The sequence below is a fragment of the Rhipicephalus microplus genome, chromosome 1 (genome assembly GCF_043290135.1).
Source record: "Rhipicephalus microplus isolate Deutch F79 chromosome 1, USDA_Rmic, whole genome shotgun sequence".
Lineage (NCBI taxonomy): Eukaryota > Metazoa > Arthropoda > Arachnida > Ixodida > Ixodidae > Rhipicephalus > Rhipicephalus microplus.
The window spans coordinates 286,902,845-286,920,970 of NC_134700.1; the positions used below are offsets into that span (position 1 = coordinate 286,902,845).

Below are 18,126 nucleotides of genomic sequence, written 5' to 3' on the forward strand. Positions count from 1 at the left end.
GAAGCTGAAAAAAGAAACAAGATAAACCACCTGGTATTGGCGGCGACAAGTGACGATTGTTGGAGTTCTCTGAAGCTCCGGATAGAAGCATTCCAATTACAGACAATAAAGGCATAAGGTTTTGAAAAACTGCATTTTACGATACACTGTTCCTCACACGTGTCATTTTCCAGGCTGTATCCGAGATGCCACCTTGCTCCCAGTTTCCTCGGCTCGGGGCCGACAGTTCATCGCGTTGGCTGCCCCGCGCATTCGCTTCGCTTGATCGCCGCAGCGTCAAAGGAAGTCTCGCGGCAGCAGCAAATGTGCTCACCATGGAAGGGAATCGAAATACACGCACCGCGTAAGCGACTCCCTTGTTTTAGTCAGACGAGCGTTTTCAGAGTTTTGTTACTTTCGCGAACGTATAGCTTCCATGAAAAGTGCGTGAATAGAGTGACAGAACAAATGATCGAGTTCAAGAAAAAATAAGTTTACAAAAAAGTTGTTTTTAAAGAGTACGATTTCATCTGAACGCCGCGCGCTTTTAGATTTAAACGTGCTGCAGACATACATTAAACTTTATGAACGACTGCGACGAAATAACAAATTCAGCATGATACCACCGCTATCAATAACGAAGCTGCTTAAGGCAGCCGTGCAGCTTATCCTGTGCGACCTAGCAGCTATGTGCCACACGAATTGGGTAAATCTCCCTACTACCCACTGGTCCACTAAAAAGAAACAAGGCAACAGTTGGTCCAACCCCAGGGAACGGGCAATGGAACGGCGGCTGAGAAGACCCCGAAGCGATGGACCCGCCATAACGACCTGCCCGTAGGTCAATGAAAATTACGAACGCTTGTTTTCAACTCGGGTTTCTGTATCTGGTGTTTGGACACTCGTGTCATGTCAGCGACCCTATGTGGTTCAGCCAGAACCTATCTGAGGACCAACGCAGAAACAATCTTGACATATGCCTAACTTAACAAGGACCTAGAAGCAACCTGATTCTAGTCTTCAGAATCTAGTCTCACTGTGTCAAGCCTTCAGTGCTTAATACAAGCGTCGTCATTTTTCAATTTTTGTCGCTAATAAATCAATGAAATCATCAGTCAAGCTGTGACGGAATTCCATCACAAGCTGTACTTGTGATGGAATGCACGTCAGTTTCGCCACTGAAAGCTGAAGTTACAAAACGGCATTACAAATTGTAAAAAGAAAATGCTCGCGCTCTATGTACGAAGGGCAGAGGAAAAGGAAAGAAAAATGGAGGAATGCGACTCTATACAAAAAGTGTTGCGCTGAAAGGAGTAAACGAAGAAATAAACGAGTAAACGAAAGGAATAAACGAGTAATTACGAGGACAGTTGTTTGGAATGGATTACGGATAATCACTGCGGAGTGAATAAGCGAGTGCAAAGGCGACGTAAAGTTTAGGGAACAAGACTAAAAACAACACAAGAGTAACAGTATATTAGGAAAAAGCAGCAGGCGAAGCTTCCAAGCAAATTAATGTTAAGAAAGAGAGTGGCAGGAAACGGATATTAGAAAAAAACAGCGAAGCAACTATGTGTGGCGCAACCAATCCCATTGCAGTCCCAATTAAATCTCACTGCAAGCCCGTGGGCACGGTCAATTAACTGCGCTTTCCGCGCCGAAAGCAGGCTGGGCTTGGGAAAGCAGAGAGTTAATGAGCTGCCAGTAAGGGGGGGGGGGGGGGTCGGGTTCCCAAGTTGTGTTTGCGGCTCAATCAACAGCTTTATCGCTGACCAATCGATAGAACAGACGCTGCCCTTTAGTTTAAAGAGAGATGAAAAGATAAGGGTGTGATTGAAAGAACAAGGCATAATGCATGGTTAGCCACACTATACATGGTGCATCTGGCAGCATCTTTCTCAATGATGCAACAAGGGGCAGCGCCCCCCCCCCCCCCCCTTGCGGGAACACGCACCAAGAGAGAGAGAGATAGAGAGAGAGAGCAAAGGGTCTTCAACAAACATCGCACATGTTTTCAGTAATAGGGCTCCTTGAATACAGCGGTGTAACCATATATAAAATGAACGGTGGTCTACTGGTTATGATGTCTTACAGCTGTCCCGGAGGTCACGGGATCGAATACCTGCCGCGACGGCCGCACTTCGATAATGGCAATACTGCTAAAGGCCCGTTTAATTTGAGCACGCTTGAGGAGCGCCCCACTACGGCGTCCCTTGTATCGATATCTTGGTTTTAGTACGTAAAGTGCCAACAGCTAATAATTATTATGTATGGAAGACTTGTAAGAATAGAAGTGGCTTCGCCACACAAGTGTGCTTTTGGAAACGCCGACTCCAGTGACATTTCCCTGTTCAGTGATTTTTTTCATCATTCGTACACTGCATACACACGCGCAATGCGACAAAACAGTACCAGGCCGACGCACGTGTCGCCGACAAAGGGCCAAGAGCGCCTCATTCGTTGCTCGTGACGTCATAGTACCGGCGCTTTTTTGAGGTCCAAGTACATGGTGCGACTCTCGAGTGCTCTAATACGGCATGAGGCCGCGGAAAACCCAAACGGTGATCACATATGTCAGAAGCAGTTTGGGTGGCCTTTCTGGATCAGCTGGAAACTTACTTCAAAAGCCGCCCACGAAGAAACGAGCATAAATGATCGCCGCAAGGGCATCCGTATCGAATCCCGGCTGCGGCGGCTGCATTTCCGATGGGGGCGGAAATGTTGTAGGCCCGTGTGCTCAGATTTGGGTGCACGTTAAAGAACCCCAGGTGGTCAAAATTTTCGGAGCCCTCCACTACGGCATCTCTCATAATCATATGGTGGTTTTGAGACGTTAAACCCCACATATCAATCAGGACATCCGTATCGCTTCAGCGAATGCTTAACGAAATCAACGCTTCTCTTGTATCCTCGCCCACGTAAGAAATCAAGACGCTACGAAAAAACAACCACTCTGGGAAGAGGTAGGCGAGAAGGATTGAGGAGCAGCTTTCTGAAGCTTTTGCCTGCCAAAGAAATGTAACAATAGGCAACACAATTTTTTTCTTCAGACTCATGGTAATATGTTGGTGCTTTGTGTGCCTTATTTTTGTCCTGTACTTGCACGCACTACTGAGGTGAAAATATCGCATTCTAACTCACCGGAAGATAGTACAAAATCGACAGACTAGAAGTAAATATATTGTGGCTGCTTTTGAAGTCTAACTATGCGACAGAAGCTGCCGCAAAAGAGAAAGAGAGAGTACAAATACCGAAGTGGCACCCGTCAGGCAGCGCGCCTAAAGTGATGACAACAAGCAGAAAGAGACGCGAGTGGAGACGCAGCTGCTTACGACAACGACATCTAAAGTATGTCTTCAGAAGCTGACAGGCTGTAGTTGATGGCAGTTCACATGCCACGGCGTCCTTATAGCGACGTTCGTTCGTGTTTAAGTGGACGAAGGAGTAAAAAAAAAAGCAGGAAAAACTTTACTAAGAAGGTGCTGTGATGAAACGTGCCAACGCTGCAGGATAGATTGGCAGGTTACTTTTCGGAGACGACATTTATTTCGAAATTTTCGACGAGTAACCTGCCAATCTATGCCACACAGCGCTAGCCCATTTCTTCCTTTCGCTCTCTTGATCTTAACGATCACCCCCTTTCTCCCCTTTACCGAAATTGCTGAACCGTGCCCCCTTTCCCCCCTCACACACACAACGGGAGGCAGAAGTGTGGCAGTTTGGGCTAGTTGGTATGACATGACGATAGTTTTAGCGCGAGAGGAGAATGACGACGAAAATAGGTTCCGCGTAGTAGGTAGAGGCTCGTGCAGAGCACTTTATGGGCCTGGGACATCGCATGCGGTCGTCGTCGCTTTAGGCATAACGTAGGCAAAGCCACGTATAAAAATTGAGAAACAGAGGAAGCGAGCAATAAATAGGAAGAGAGAGAAGAAAAAAAAAAGCTGAAAAAAAAGTAGAAATAAATAGACACAAAACGAGAGAAAGAAACAACAAAGTGTAAAAAAGAACAAGAAAGGAAGAGAAGAGGAAATACAGAAAAAAAAAATCTGAGGGCAAACAAATAGAGCTCCGCAAATTCCTTCACTCTCGCCACCACAATTGAGAAGTTGCCTTAATTTTTGCCTTAATCGAAACCGCAATATATTTCTTTCACGGACGGGTGGCTGCTGCTTCGCATTTCCAATGAACATCAACTTCGCGGGCGACACATTTTTGGCATGTCACAAATTTTATGCATCTGTATATTCTCTCCGTGTAAGAACAATCGCAACGACTGAAAACGATTTCCCGCGTTTCCTTGTCTTTAGAACTACTTACAGGCTGCAGCGTGCCAGATTTTTCCCACAATCTGCGACATGTACGCAAAGTTGTTGAAAGGGTTTGAGAGCGCATCACATTCTGGGCGCATGCAGAGCCCGCATCCGAAATATCAAACGGCATACCGTGAGGGTCCATGCGTCATTTGGCCCCAACTTTTGATGTACCACTTTCTACCGTCACCTGCCGCAGTGGTATCGTGGTTACGCTGCTCCACTGCTGACCCTGAAAGTCAACCAACCGCGGCGGCCGAATTTTCGGTAAAATGGAAGTTGGAATGCAAGCGACCCGTGTGCTTAGATTTAAATTCCCGTTAAAGAACCGCAAGCGGTCGAACTTTCCGGAGCCCTCCACCACGGCGTCTATCAACATCCTATTGTGGTATCGGGACGTAAAATCTCAACCACAAAACCTCAAAAACTCGAACATAGACAGACCCGTGAGTATGAGTCTGCGTGAGGCACGAAAAAAAAAACGTATCTGGAAGTGAATCTGAGCGAAATACCTTAAATTGTTTTTCATTTACGAATGCTCTTCATCACTTTTCGAGTACAGTATTGCTCTCCATGGTGTTAACTGGCCAAAACAGCAGGTCGATGTTTCTATTCAGCTTCAGGCTAACTTTCAATTCGCAATATACTTCAATAGAACTTCTCGTTGCACTGTTTAACCACGTCAGCCTATATCAATCATTGGCAACCACGGTATACGCAGCTTAGAACCTGCCATGTCAAATACACGCCAGATACGTCCACGGCCAGTCACCTCTGCGTCGCGGCCGAGGAGACGATACGACATGTTGCGCTTGAGTGCAGGGCACTTCAGCCAGGGCCACCCGGACAATCAATTCAGCAGACGAATTCGAATGGTGCCCTCGCGTCAGCGCTATAAGTATCGGAGGACACGGTGAGCCCCCGGACTGGGGAGCCATGGAAACAAATAGTCAGCGGTTCGAACATTCGCGGCGCACGAAAATATCAAACAAGTGACCCCGAAAAAAATAACAGAGAACTCAGATCAGTTTTTTATTTTTGAACTTTACTTTTCGTTTTTGTTTAAAAGTTCTTCATAGGTGTGATCCGGGCTATGCCTGTCGATCACCCGATTACAAGGACAAGACCTCAGTATGATAAGCATCATCAAGACAAAACTGATATCACGCCCATACCCTCGCGTTCCATTTCTTAAATCAATCAATCAATCAACCAATCAATGCTTATTAACAATTTATGTTCCTAATTATTTATATTATTTATCTAATTAAGCACTCCATCAATCAATCTATTTTTTATTTCTAGAGGTATTTTTTCTGATTCGTACCCTATATAGACACCTTGTGTGTCATAAAAGCGAGACCGACAGATACTCGCTTTAAAAAAACAAACAAGAAAAACGGGAGTTCTATACAGAGGTTACACGTCCAAGAAAAAATTCAAGCTAGCATTACAACTAAGACAAAGATTGGGCCAATGGTGGAACAATGTAGAACATAGACGGGTGCTTATAACAACACAAACAGTGCTGTTAAACACCAATACCTTGGGGAGGTTTTTCAGTGCCTGATACACCTCGTAATTTTCGACCACCCGCTGTGCTCCATCTTCCTGTAAAGGAGAAAGCTAGGAGTTTAAAACTTCTTCCTCGCCATCACTGTTATTTAAAAAGAGAAGATGTATCGTTTCACGGTGTTTTATCAGATTGAGTGGCGTTATTAACTGATAATATGACAGCAATCCTTCTCTCGGCATGCTGATTAGATGGGAAGAAGGGTTGGCGGATAAAGTACAGAGTGTGCTTGACATGGTACGCTGAGGAGCGTCGAATAAAGCTAGATGCCATATTTTTATTTATTTTTTTGCTAAACCTAACAGCCCGTCTCATGAGGAACAAGGAAACAAAAATAACGATAAAGAAAGAAACGGGAAGACAAATGAAAATAAGAAAACAAGAAAGGATTAACGAGGAATCGAGGAGACATCGGAGCCGGCTCCAACTCGCCAGTGCCCCATTTACCGTGTGGGGGCGTAATTACGTACTCGGGGAGCGGATGGGCTGTCGTTGGGAGCTTAGCCATGAGCACTCGATCCCCCAGGCAATACCGGCCCGCTTCACTACTGGCGCGTTTCCTTTGTGAGAGACAAAATACCCACTTTCGTATTACTGGCAAGGTTTCTCAACCATTCCTCAAACACATTCTGTTGCCTAAAAAAACAAAAAAAAATTCCTGAACATATAGTTCTGAACATATAGTTCCTGATAGTTCCATATAGTTCCTGAACATATAGGCCATTATCATTGACATTGCAAACATCTGCATTCACATCAAAGAGACTAAATAATCATCCTTAATTCACACGCATATACGGTAAAACATACATTTTTAACTCATCTGCACTCCCCCGTGTCATCCGCAAGTGGAACAGCCTTTCAAATGAAATCGTTGCAGAACGCAATCGGGAAAAATTCCGGCACCTTTTACTCACCCATTTACAAGATTAACTGCACGTTTTAATCATATCAAAATCGGCACCTACGCGTTTATCCACTACTAGTATCTCGCTTTTTTTTCTCTTGCTTTAAACTTATTTTGTTTGATGGTTTGAATACTAACATGCCATTCAGTTCTGTTGTGTTTTATTCAGTGATGTTTTCTTTTGAATCATGAAAAGTCTTTTCACAATTTGTGCATGTTTTTTAGCGTGTTTTAAATCATTATCTCACTGTTTACTCATCTGATGTTCATTGCCGTTCTATTCCTATTAAAATTATTATTAATATTTCTCATTCTCATTCCTGTTAAGATTTGCGTAATATTGACATTTAGTTCATGTTATTGTTTGTATGGAAAGTGTACCAATTCATGTATGTATTCCTTTTATGCTCCCCTTACACAATGCCCTGTTGGGTCTGTAAGGTATTTTGAATAAATAAATAAATAAATAAATCTCTTGGCGGTCGTACAAGCTTTGATAAGGCAGGTGCAAAAAAAAAATCAGAACATTGGAATTACGGTAATTACGGAACTTTCAACTTAACACTTCTGCGATTTCCTCATAGAACGCTATAACGCCATGTTGCTGAAATGTTACGCAACGTGCGGCTTTTTACTGCGACAGGCTAGCTGACCTTGGAGTTCGATCTCTTCTAGCTCGTCCCGTCGATGAGTGATAATGAAGCCCACCGAGCGAGTAGGTTCCGCGAATGGAACACCGCGCGTCTATATGGGGGGCAACGATGAGACGAACTAATTGCGCGAGCCTTCATAATGGAGCGTAACACTCCGCGGAGATGTGGTTGAAACCACGCGTAACACGACGTGAGTTCGCCATGAGAGGGCTCGCCGATAAAGTGGCCGAAATGAGCCGCGCGATTGATTTCTATATAGCGAGTGTCGTAATACTCAGCACAAGATCGGTGTGATGCGAATTAGAGAAATACAACTTTCCCATTCTCCTACGTCTAACGAATAAGAAAAGAATCCACTGGCACAGGGCAGGGGTACTTCGATACTGCTGAAAAGACACGCTCGTCTGAGAAACGAAGCGCAGGCGGGACTCGCTCGCTGGATTACATGCCGACCGGTTGTGCCCTCGCGATCTCCGACGATAGCGCAGCTCTGGCCGACTGGGCTCGCCCTACGCCATCTCCTGACGCCGACATGAGCTCTCGTCGAGTGGTGCCCCATCCTCGGACTCCTTCGACCGTGTCCATCTTTCCTATCCTCTCTTTACTTCCGTCGCTCGCTGTCCCTGCGCCTCGCTCTCTCCTTCCTATCTCTATATACACCTCTTAATCCTATCCTTTTAATTCTATCTATTTAATCCCTCCTTACACACATCCCTTGTGAGCTATTGTTGAGGTGTCGCACTCTGATGCAGACAGTTACGGGGCTCACTTTTCTCTTCTTTTCCCTTTAAAAACCACATAAGAACCACATAAGCGCAGGTATCGCTCACGCCACCTACGCCGGAAGAGGACGAGAGCGGGGAGAGTTGGCTCATGCGCAGTGGACGAGCGGACGCGTTAGGGAAGGACTGACACAGCCCCGAGCAAAAGCTGCTTGGCGTCTAAAAATCGAGCAGTGGCCTATCTCGGCCATGTCAGGAGATACGTAGCGTGAGCTACGGGGAGCCACAGTCTTTCACACACGTCGCACGCATATCCAAACGGACTGTTTACGAAGTCCGTCTCAAAAGTCCAAGTCACACTGGCGCTTTGACTTGGTATCCCTGTATAGTCAGTCAATCGGCGAGCAGCACAGTAGTAGTAGTAGTAGTAGTAGTAGTAGTAGTAGTAGTAGTAGTAGTAGTAGTAGTAGTAGTAGTAGTAGTATAGTAGCTTTGTCGCAAATGAGAGACTGAATAAATAAATTAATAAAGCTAATAATAATACTAAAAGACGATACTTGAAACTATGGTGATGATGATGCTCGATTGAGTGAGTGAAACAACTTTATTGTTGGTTCGGCATAAAAAGGGAAGAGGTAAGGGAATCAAAGCAAGACTCTAGCGTGCTCGGACGTCCCGGAGCAGCAACCTACTCGCGTCAAACGTGTGGGGGCGCCGCTTTCGGATGCTGGCGTTCCAGGATGCCAAGCACCTGCCGGACCACGTCTCCTTGGTTGCCTGGCTCTTGGCTCATGATGTTGTTGCAACTTAGCAGCGAGATGCGATGCCAGACCACAAGGGCGATAGCTTCATTGTCTGGCAGTTTTCAGTTTCCATGTTGCAGAACAGGTCAAGATATATTTTGTCTACAGTTATTTTAGTAATAGCTGAAGAACATCAAGTACATCGTTTAAGAGATCGCGAAAAACTCAAACAATATTTCTCACTGGAATGCCAACCACCCCTGCCTGTGACTTCTACAACTGCACAGAGCCCAATGTATGTGCGACGCCTCTAAAAACGAGCAGTGCCGGTCGTTCACGTAGAGACCCGGCTACGAGCATTGCTCGCGCATGTCACTCACATTGTTCGTCCTCGACGACGGCGTAGTTTCCTTTCTCGACGAATGTGATCATTCCCATGTGCAGGACGCCCATGACGACTCGCAGAAACTGGGTCTGCTCGTCTTCGCTCATGCCCATCACCGTCATGGCTTTCTGCGAGGAAATAAGCGAGAGCAATACTTTCACGTTAAGGAATCGATTCACTCAGTATAGGTATGCGTTAACCACGATCCTCTAATGCGGTAACCATCACGCCAGTTTGCGTGCTGGACGAAACATACACGTGGCACGCTGTGTGGGTCAATATGAGTGAACGGTCTCCTTCTGCTGGCCCACACGCCATTAGGGTATCAACAAAAGCAGCTCGTTTTTTGAAAAAAAAAAAAGGTCATAGCTTCACCGCATGGGCGAAGTAATGAGTGCGATAGCAACAACTTGAAATGTAACGCCGAACGGCAAGCAGATCGAAACATGCAGTGCACTGCTCACGCACAAATGACGCACGAAAACAACATACAACATACACAGGACGAGAGCGAACTAACACCGTTTATTGCTCGACATTGAACGCGCTGTTTAAACAAAAACAACGCACGAAACGTGATCACAAGCACAAAAGAAAGGAAACTAACAAGTGTCCCAGTTGTTATACTCGCTGCGTATGAAAAGCGCGCCCTTTACGCAAACGGGGACTGTGCAGCGAGCGAAGGGACTTTTGTGGGCCCCGCAACTAAAGCAATCGTTGCGGTAAAATCCGAAGGCACACGATTCTGCCCCGCCGCGGTGGTCTAGTGGCTAAGGTACTCGGCTGCTGACCCGCAGGGCGCAGGTTCGAATCCCGGCTGCGGCGGCTGCATTTCCGATGGAGGCGGAAATGCTGCAGGCCCGTGTGGTCAGATTTGGTTGCGCGTTAAAGAACCCCAGGTGGTCTAAGTTTCCGGAGCCCTCCACTACGGCGTCTCTCATAATGATATAGTGGTTTTGGGACGTTAAACCCCATATATCAATCAATCAATCAATCAATCAGCACACGATTCTCCGCATCGAAGGATAAGCACGCGCGCACAAGCATCTACCCCCTCCCCCTCCATTCACGGGGCAAAGCACGCGTGGGAGATAAGCGCACGTCGGCGCATCGACGCACGATGAATGATGGCGGCGGTGGCGACGGCAAAAAAGCAGTCGAGATTGTACATATAATTGTTATCGCAACAAAACCGTGTGTCTTGGAGACCCATGGCTTACGTCCCTCGCGATCCGATTCATCGCAGAGTCAGCTCATTATCTACGAGAAGAAATTCAAATCGTGTTCTTTGCCACTTCGCACCCAGGAGATGAATAAATCCGAAGAACAGTATGATGAAAATTTCGCCACGCGCTCCAGCGACGCAACGACACCCGTTCACGTTCACACACACACACACACACACACACACACACACACACACACACACACACACACACACACACACACACACACACACACACACACACACACACACACACACACACACACACACACACACACACACACACACACACACACACACACACACACACACACACACACACACACACACACACACACACACACACACACACACACACACAAAGGTCAAGCCAGAAACGGAACCTTTGCACGCTACCTAATCAAGCACTCTAACTCCTGACAAAATTCTCGGTTTTGTTACGTTTGCCCCGGCAGTTCGTCTTAGCAGACGCCAATGTGCGTGAGCAGGTCTGCGAGAAGGCGAGCCGAAAGCCCGTCTTCCGGTAGCAGTTTCCGCTCCTCCAAGCCTGCGCTCTCGCCGCTGTGGGCTGCGGTTGTTTACGCAGTTGTCGTTCCGCCACCGCGATGGCTGTCTTGGTATTTTTTCTCAGTTTGCACCAGCTGTACTTTATGGTGTTGTTGGTGTCTTGGCTAACACTGCACAACGCGATGGCAGCAGTGGTTCTGTTGCGGCACAGCGCTCGCCGCAGGCGTATCCGCAGCCTGACGCACCGTCCCCTGTTCACTCCTGGCTGGTCTCTCCAGGAATTCGCCATGATTCATGTGCACGTATTTGAGATTTCTGGCGCACAAGCCGATTTTCTGTTACGGGCAGAGCAAAATAGCCGGTCATGAGAACGATAACCAACAAGCTCTCGTAGGACGTGCCAAGCAAGATTTAAACGTAAAAGTGATCTGCATTTACCGCATAACAGAACGATGTCCTCGATCTGTTATGCTTGCTATCGAGCAAATCACTCAGTTTTTTCTCGTTGACTAAAGCTAGCAACGTCGTTATTTCATCATCTGGCCACATGGTGCGTTGAGCCCGCGAGGATATGTCATCGTGCCTAGCACGCGCGTACCGGCCGACAGAGAAAGAGCAACGTCGGAGTGATGAGGACAGGGGAAGCGGAGACCGCGACGGGCGGGAGAGGTCACGAGCCGTCAACTCAGCGCGACCGGTTATACATGCCCTTTCTGAGCGCGGCGAGTTCGGCGAACCTACCCCTGCCTCCGGGTCGACAGGACTCGCCGCGACGACTCTCCGCCCCGACGCGTCCGCTTATACATGGGGAGGGCGAGTCCAGAAAACCTGTTCATTTCGACTCAACGCGCCCTCGTCGGGTCAATGTAAACGGGCCTCCTGTCAGTTTGCTGTGGTCGGGTTACGAGGAACTCCATGGGACTATCGCGAAAAACCCTTTCGTAGAACGGGTTCGAACAGCGTGTGACGGCGCCACTGTGGCAGTTCTCATGGAGTCAGCCTCTCGACTCGGTTATTGTCGCCCACGCGAAGTCGCCACAAAAGCATCGACAGTTCGGGAGCGTGGGAAGGCGTCACTTTAGCCGTTATCAGGAAACGAGCACCTGGACGGCCATGTTCGAGAAAGTTCCGGAACACCGTAGTAAAACGCAGCCTTGGACCGCTGCTGACGTTCGTGTCACCGCTCATCTCTCCGGAGGAGCTCAACTTTCCCCTCCACTGGACTCTACCTCCTCACCCTGCGATGTCTCGAAGGCGTTGGACGGGTGCGTAATTGTGCGGAGCGCTCGTGATAACCATTGGACATTTTCACCCACGTTCTTCTTCTACGAGTGGTCCAATTTCTGTACCCTTTCTGGTGGGTGGACCACTGAGACATCACGTCACCCGATTCGCGGCAACAGTGGTCACCGCCTTTTTCGGACTGACGTGTACAGAAATGAACGGACTATAAAAGTCGAAGACATTTGTAAATAATCGCTGAAATATCTGCTGAATCACTGTACAGTTTCACCTTTCTCATCGTAAAAATAAACCTTCGTTCTATCGCTTAAGAACGCGTCCCCTCACTGGCAAAGATCGGCTATGCGGACCACGTCGGGGAGTGAGCTACCGTAAAAAAACCCCGCCGTACCTGCCATCAACCTCGAACCCTTTACAGGCTATAAGGAACGCCGTAGTGGCGGGTCTCGGCATTAATCGTGCCTACACATGGTTCCCTAACGAGCTGCTTAATATATGTAAGCGGGTATGCTCGCCTCTCGTATACCCGTCCACATGCGGCCGCCATGGCCGGGATCGACCCCACGACTTTCGGACTAGCAGCCCAGCACCGTAACGAATCTACAATGCCGGCGGACGACATGAACTATACGCACGTGGCACGGCTGCAGTGCTAAATGCGGAACGCAGCATGATGTATATTGCCGCATGAATTCGCGTGGTTTTCGTGTGGAAGAGGACGAAGAGGTTGGGATTGAGCCGCTTTTTAATGCCGCATGAATTCGCGTGGTTTTGGGTGGAAGAGGACGAAGAGGTTGGGTTGGAGCAGTTTTTCTTTTTGTCCTAGCTTGACGAGCAGTTCTGCGGAAGGTTTCCTTGAGTGAGACAAGATTGGTGACAAGATTGGTGGAGCTGCTGGGTACGACAACTGACGACGCACCCCATGCACAAGAGCCCATCCAGGAGCCGGAACACAAGCCCTGTGCCCGTGGACACGCCAGTTCACAGAACAAGCCGCCGCCAACGAGGCCTACCACCAGAGACACCGGCACAGCTTATCCATAGAGCGACTATGACTTCGCCTCAAGGCGTCATGGAAACTCCTACGTCGTCGGCACCAATTTATTGCACTGTCCAGAACCCGCTGATGCCTAGTCCCTTTCACGGAGAGCCGTTTGAGGATGTGGACGACTGGCTGAGCGAGTTCGAACACGTCGCAGCGATCAACTACTGGGACGAAGCCGCCAAACTCCGCAACGTCTACGCGTGTTTGAAAGACGGCGCCCGAACGTGGTTCATGAACAGAAGTGATGTCTTGACATCCTGGCGCGAGTTCCAGCATCGCCTCTTGGAGACCTACCGGAGCCCCGACCGCCGCGATCGTGCTGAACGTGCATTGCATTCACGCATCCAGATGCCTAATGAGACCGTCACCATGTACGTGGAGGACATGACGCAGCTTTTCAGGCGAGCGGATCCGGCAATGCCAGAAGAAAAAAAGCTACGCTATCTGATGCGAGGCGTGAAGGAGCAGCTTTTTGCTGGTCTAGTGCGGAGTCCTCCGAAGAGTGTAGCAGAATTCCTGACCGAAGCCACTACGATGGAGAGGGTACTTCATCAGCGGTCAGCCCTACTCAACCGGCAAGTGAATTCTGCATCACCTACTGAATTTTCCGCCAGCTTCGGGAGCAACAGCATTGAGTGGATTCGCGAAATCGTCCGCTCCGTCGTCCGCGAGGAAATCGCGAAACTACACGGGGCGAGACAGCCGGAGGTAAGCAGCATCACCAATATTATTCGGGACGAGGTCCAGCAGGTGCTTCACAGCCGTCGCCCTCAACCAACGGTTACAAATCTAGAACCACCTCCTGCGTCCACTGATGTTGGGAACCGCACATATGCCGAAGCTCTGCGCACTTCCATGCCGGTCTCAAGCCCTGCAGTCCCAATCCAGACGATGCCGCCAGTTTCAATTCAATCTGCGCATGCTGGTTTGGACATCGACGGTCGCCGTGCCCCTCCGCGGAAGTCCGATATTTGGCGTACGTCGGATAGAAGACCCCTCTGCTTCCATTGCGGTGAAGCCGGTCACATCTACCGGGAATGTCCATACCGACAACTTGGACTGCGCGGTTTCTCTATTCATTCGCCTCGTCCCCTAGTTGGTCAGAGGCCAAGAGAAATTGAGGACTACCTCGCGCAGCAACGTCTGCCTTTCCCACGGCGTCAATCGCGGTCTCCATCTCCACGACGACCCGCAGCTATTGGACCACGTCTCAGTACGATGGCACGGGGACGTTCCCCAAGCCCTCGTCGGGAAAACTGAAGGCAGCGACCTTTGGGGGCGAGGTCGCTGGGACTAAAAGTGCGGAAGACCTCCTATCGACGCTTCCACAAAACGCTGCAGACATTGAATTGACGTCTGAGTGCAGTGCGAGAGAAATGCCGGATTGTGCGTCTGAACCCAGTGGCCGAGTCTCACTCGACATTCCCGTGCTGATAGACGGTCTTCAGGTCAGCGCATTGGTGGACACAGGTGCAGATTATTCTATTATGAGCGGAAAATTGGCAACCAGTCTTAAGAAAGTGATGACACCTTGGAATGGGACGCGTATTCGCACTGCTGGAGGCCACGTTATTACTCCATTGGGTCGCTGTACCGCAAGAGTGGAAATACGCGAGTCAACGTTTGTGGTAACCTGCCTCGTACTACGCGACTGTTCTCGTCAGCTCATCCTTGGAATGGACTTCCTTCGAGAGAATGGCGCGATCATAAATCTCCGCGAGCGAATGGTGACTTTCTCGACGCAACTTGCAACCGATCGAGGCGCTGATAGCTGTCGTAGACCTGCGCTGCGTGTTGCCGACGAAAGCGTGACGTTGCCTCCCCGAGCGACTGCTTTCGTAGAAGTCACCTGTGAAGACCTCCAAGACGGTGACGTGGTCGCCGAGAGCAACGTATCCCTTTTACTGCTTCAAGGTGTGTGTGCAGTGCGAAGCATTCTGCGTGTGCGTGACGGACGGTCGCAGATACTCGTCACAAATTTTAACTTCGAGCACCGACATCTTTTCTTTCTTTATTCAATACTGCAGACCTTGTACAGATCCAAGCAGGGTGGGGGAAGAATAAAACAACAACAAAACGGAGCAAACAAGTATAGTCATGCAATTAGCAATGAGCAATGATCCCAATGCGCTTAAATGCTACAATGAATCATTCCAGTCTGTTACGGTGCGGGGAAAAAAAGAAAATTTGAATAAATCTGTTCTCGAAAAATAAGGTGTCAAAGAATTAGGATGATGGTGGCGAGTAAGTCTTGATGTAGAAGATGAAAGATATGGTGAGGGGTTAATCGCTAGTTTATGATTCCAAAGGAGGTAAAGAAATTCCAAACGTGCAGCTTTCCGTCTCAGTGCAAGGTATGGAATGTTGTTAGCCTGCATCAGTTCAGTGGGTGAGTCATACGGTGAAAATTTGGAATAAATAAACCTGACTGCTTTTCTTTGCACATTTTCTAGGTGATTAATGTTGGTTTTAGTAAAGGGGTCCCATACTACACATGCATATTCGAGTTTTGGCCTAATTAGTGTGTTATAAGCAAGTAATTTAACAGCTGGAGGAGACTGTTTGAGCTTATGTCTTAAAAAATATAACTTGCGGTATGCAGAAGAACAAATGCTATTTATATGTGTATTCCACGACAAAGTATTAGTAAGAGTTACACCTAAGTACTTGTATGCCGTATCCTCATGCAATGGTAATGAGCCTAGCCTATATTCAAAGGAAAGTGGAGCTTTTCTGCGAGAGAAACGAAGATATACTGTCTTACCAATATTAAGTTTCATGTCCCATGTGTTACACCATTCGGAAATGTTAGCAAGAGCAGTGTTAAGGAGGTGCTGATCGTTAGGTGAAGTGATTTCATGGAACAACACGCAGTCATCTGCAAACAATCTAATTTCAATGCTAGGATCAATGACTGTAACGATATCATTAATGTATATCAAGAACAACAATGGCCCTAATACACTCCCTTGAGGAACCCCGGAACCAACCGGAAGATAGCCAGACCGCCGCCCATTAACTTCCACACACTGGGATCGATTAGTCAAATAACTCCTAATCCATGTAATTAAAATTTCCGGAAGTTTGATTTTTCTGAGTTTTAAGATCAGTTTGTCATGCGGAACCCTATCAAAGGCTTTGCTGAAATCTAGAAATATTGCATCGATTTGACCATTTTTATCAAAACATGAAGCGAGTGAATGAATAACGGTAACTAATTGTGTAACTGTCGAGTAGCCTTTTCTAAACCCATGTTGATGATTAGAGAGAACTGAATGTTCATCTAAGAATTCATTAATTTGATTGGCGATAATGTGCTCAAGAAGTTTACAACAGGATGATGTAAGTGATATCGGTCGATAATTTTCTAATAAAGATCGATCACCTTTCTTGTGTATGGGAACGACTCTGGCTACCCTCCAGTCATCCGGTAGTTTACCATGAAGTAAAGAATTACGGTAAATTATAACAAGAAACTTTGCAATAGACTCAGCATATCGCTTCAGAAACATGTTAGGAAGGTTGTCAGGACCACATGAAGATTTCGTTTTCAAGTTCAATAGCATAGAAACCACGCCAGGGTAAGAGATGAAACTGACATCAGAGGGATGAAATGTTGTGTGATTGGCTGGACAAACACCAGACTTACTAAAAACACTCTGGAAGTACTCATTCAAATGACATGCGATGTCACCAGGATCATTAACAATTGAGCCATTAATAGAAATTTGAGACACTGGCTTCTTTTTTTCGCTTATATAATTCCAAAACTTTTTAGGATCTTCTGAAATAAAGTTTGGTAGCACCGTCTTAAAATAGTGATCTTTCGAAGAGCTTACCGTACGTGCAAGGTTATCTTTTAGTTCTTTTAGATTGCCGATAGATATGCATTGTTTTTTTAATCTCTTTATTTTTCGCTTCAGGTGGATGATTTCACGCGTCATCCATGGTGTCTGCCTATTAACTAGTTTATGTTTGGTTGGTACAAACGTATCTGTACAGAAATTACATATATCTTTGAAACGGCACCAAAGTGAGATGACATCAGTGTCGGTGAAATCAGTTAGACATGTTTCCAAATGTTCTATTATGGATGCATCGTCTGCACGTGAGTAGTCTTTGAAAGAACGCTTCACAGAATTATTTGATTTCATAGGAGCAACAATGTGTAAGCAAACACTGACAAGAAGATGATCAGAAATACCTTCCACAACTTGAACTGTGCACTCTGATAATTGTCTGGGTAAAAAAACCAAATCCAGTACTGATTTCGAAGTACCTTGAACACGTGTTGGTTCCCGCACTATCTGCACTAGGTCGTGAGTTAACATTATACTCAGTATACTATTGAAATGATTGTTGTTTTCAGAAAGTGATTGAAAGCGTTCCCAATTAACGCCTGGTAAGTTAAGGTCCCCTATTAAGAGTATTTTATGTTTGTGGAATTGAGACAGGTGTTTTTCTAGTTTATCCAGATACTCAGGGGTGGCATCAGGAGGCCTATAAATGGCACACAGCAAAAAGTTATGGCCCCAGCATGTGATTTTTACGCATAAACATTCTAGGCCGGGGATGTCTTGCAAAAGAACAGCATCTAACGGGTTTTTAATGAGGACAGCCACGCCGCCTCCTCTAGAAGCCCTATCCTTACGAAATATTTGATAACAAGGTGGAAAAACGTCCTCGTCACATATTTCAGTCCGTAGCCACGTTTCAGTTATGACGGCAATGTGGGGGTCTTGTTCTAGTAAGGAGACTTCCAAAGGTACTGTTTTATTTATTACACTACGAGCGTTTAGGTTGATTATACGTAAACTCTTGTCATACTCATT

At 47.1% G+C, this 18,126-nt stretch overlaps 1 protein-coding gene across 2 annotated transcripts in view; it reads right to left on the minus strand.

Moving 5' to 3' along the window:
• Window positions 1-18,126, minus strand: part of LOC119159369 (unconventional myosin-Ie-like) — a 292,958-nt gene that overhangs the window by 49,400 nt on the left and 225,432 nt on the right. For both annotated transcript variants that reach the window (XM_075865081.1, XM_075865080.1), the window contains exon 10: window positions 9,271-9,403. In XM_075865081.1, coding sequence (XP_075721196.1) covers window positions 9,271-9,403 — 133 coding nt within the window. The remainder of the gene's footprint in view (window positions 1-9,270; window positions 9,404-18,126) is intronic.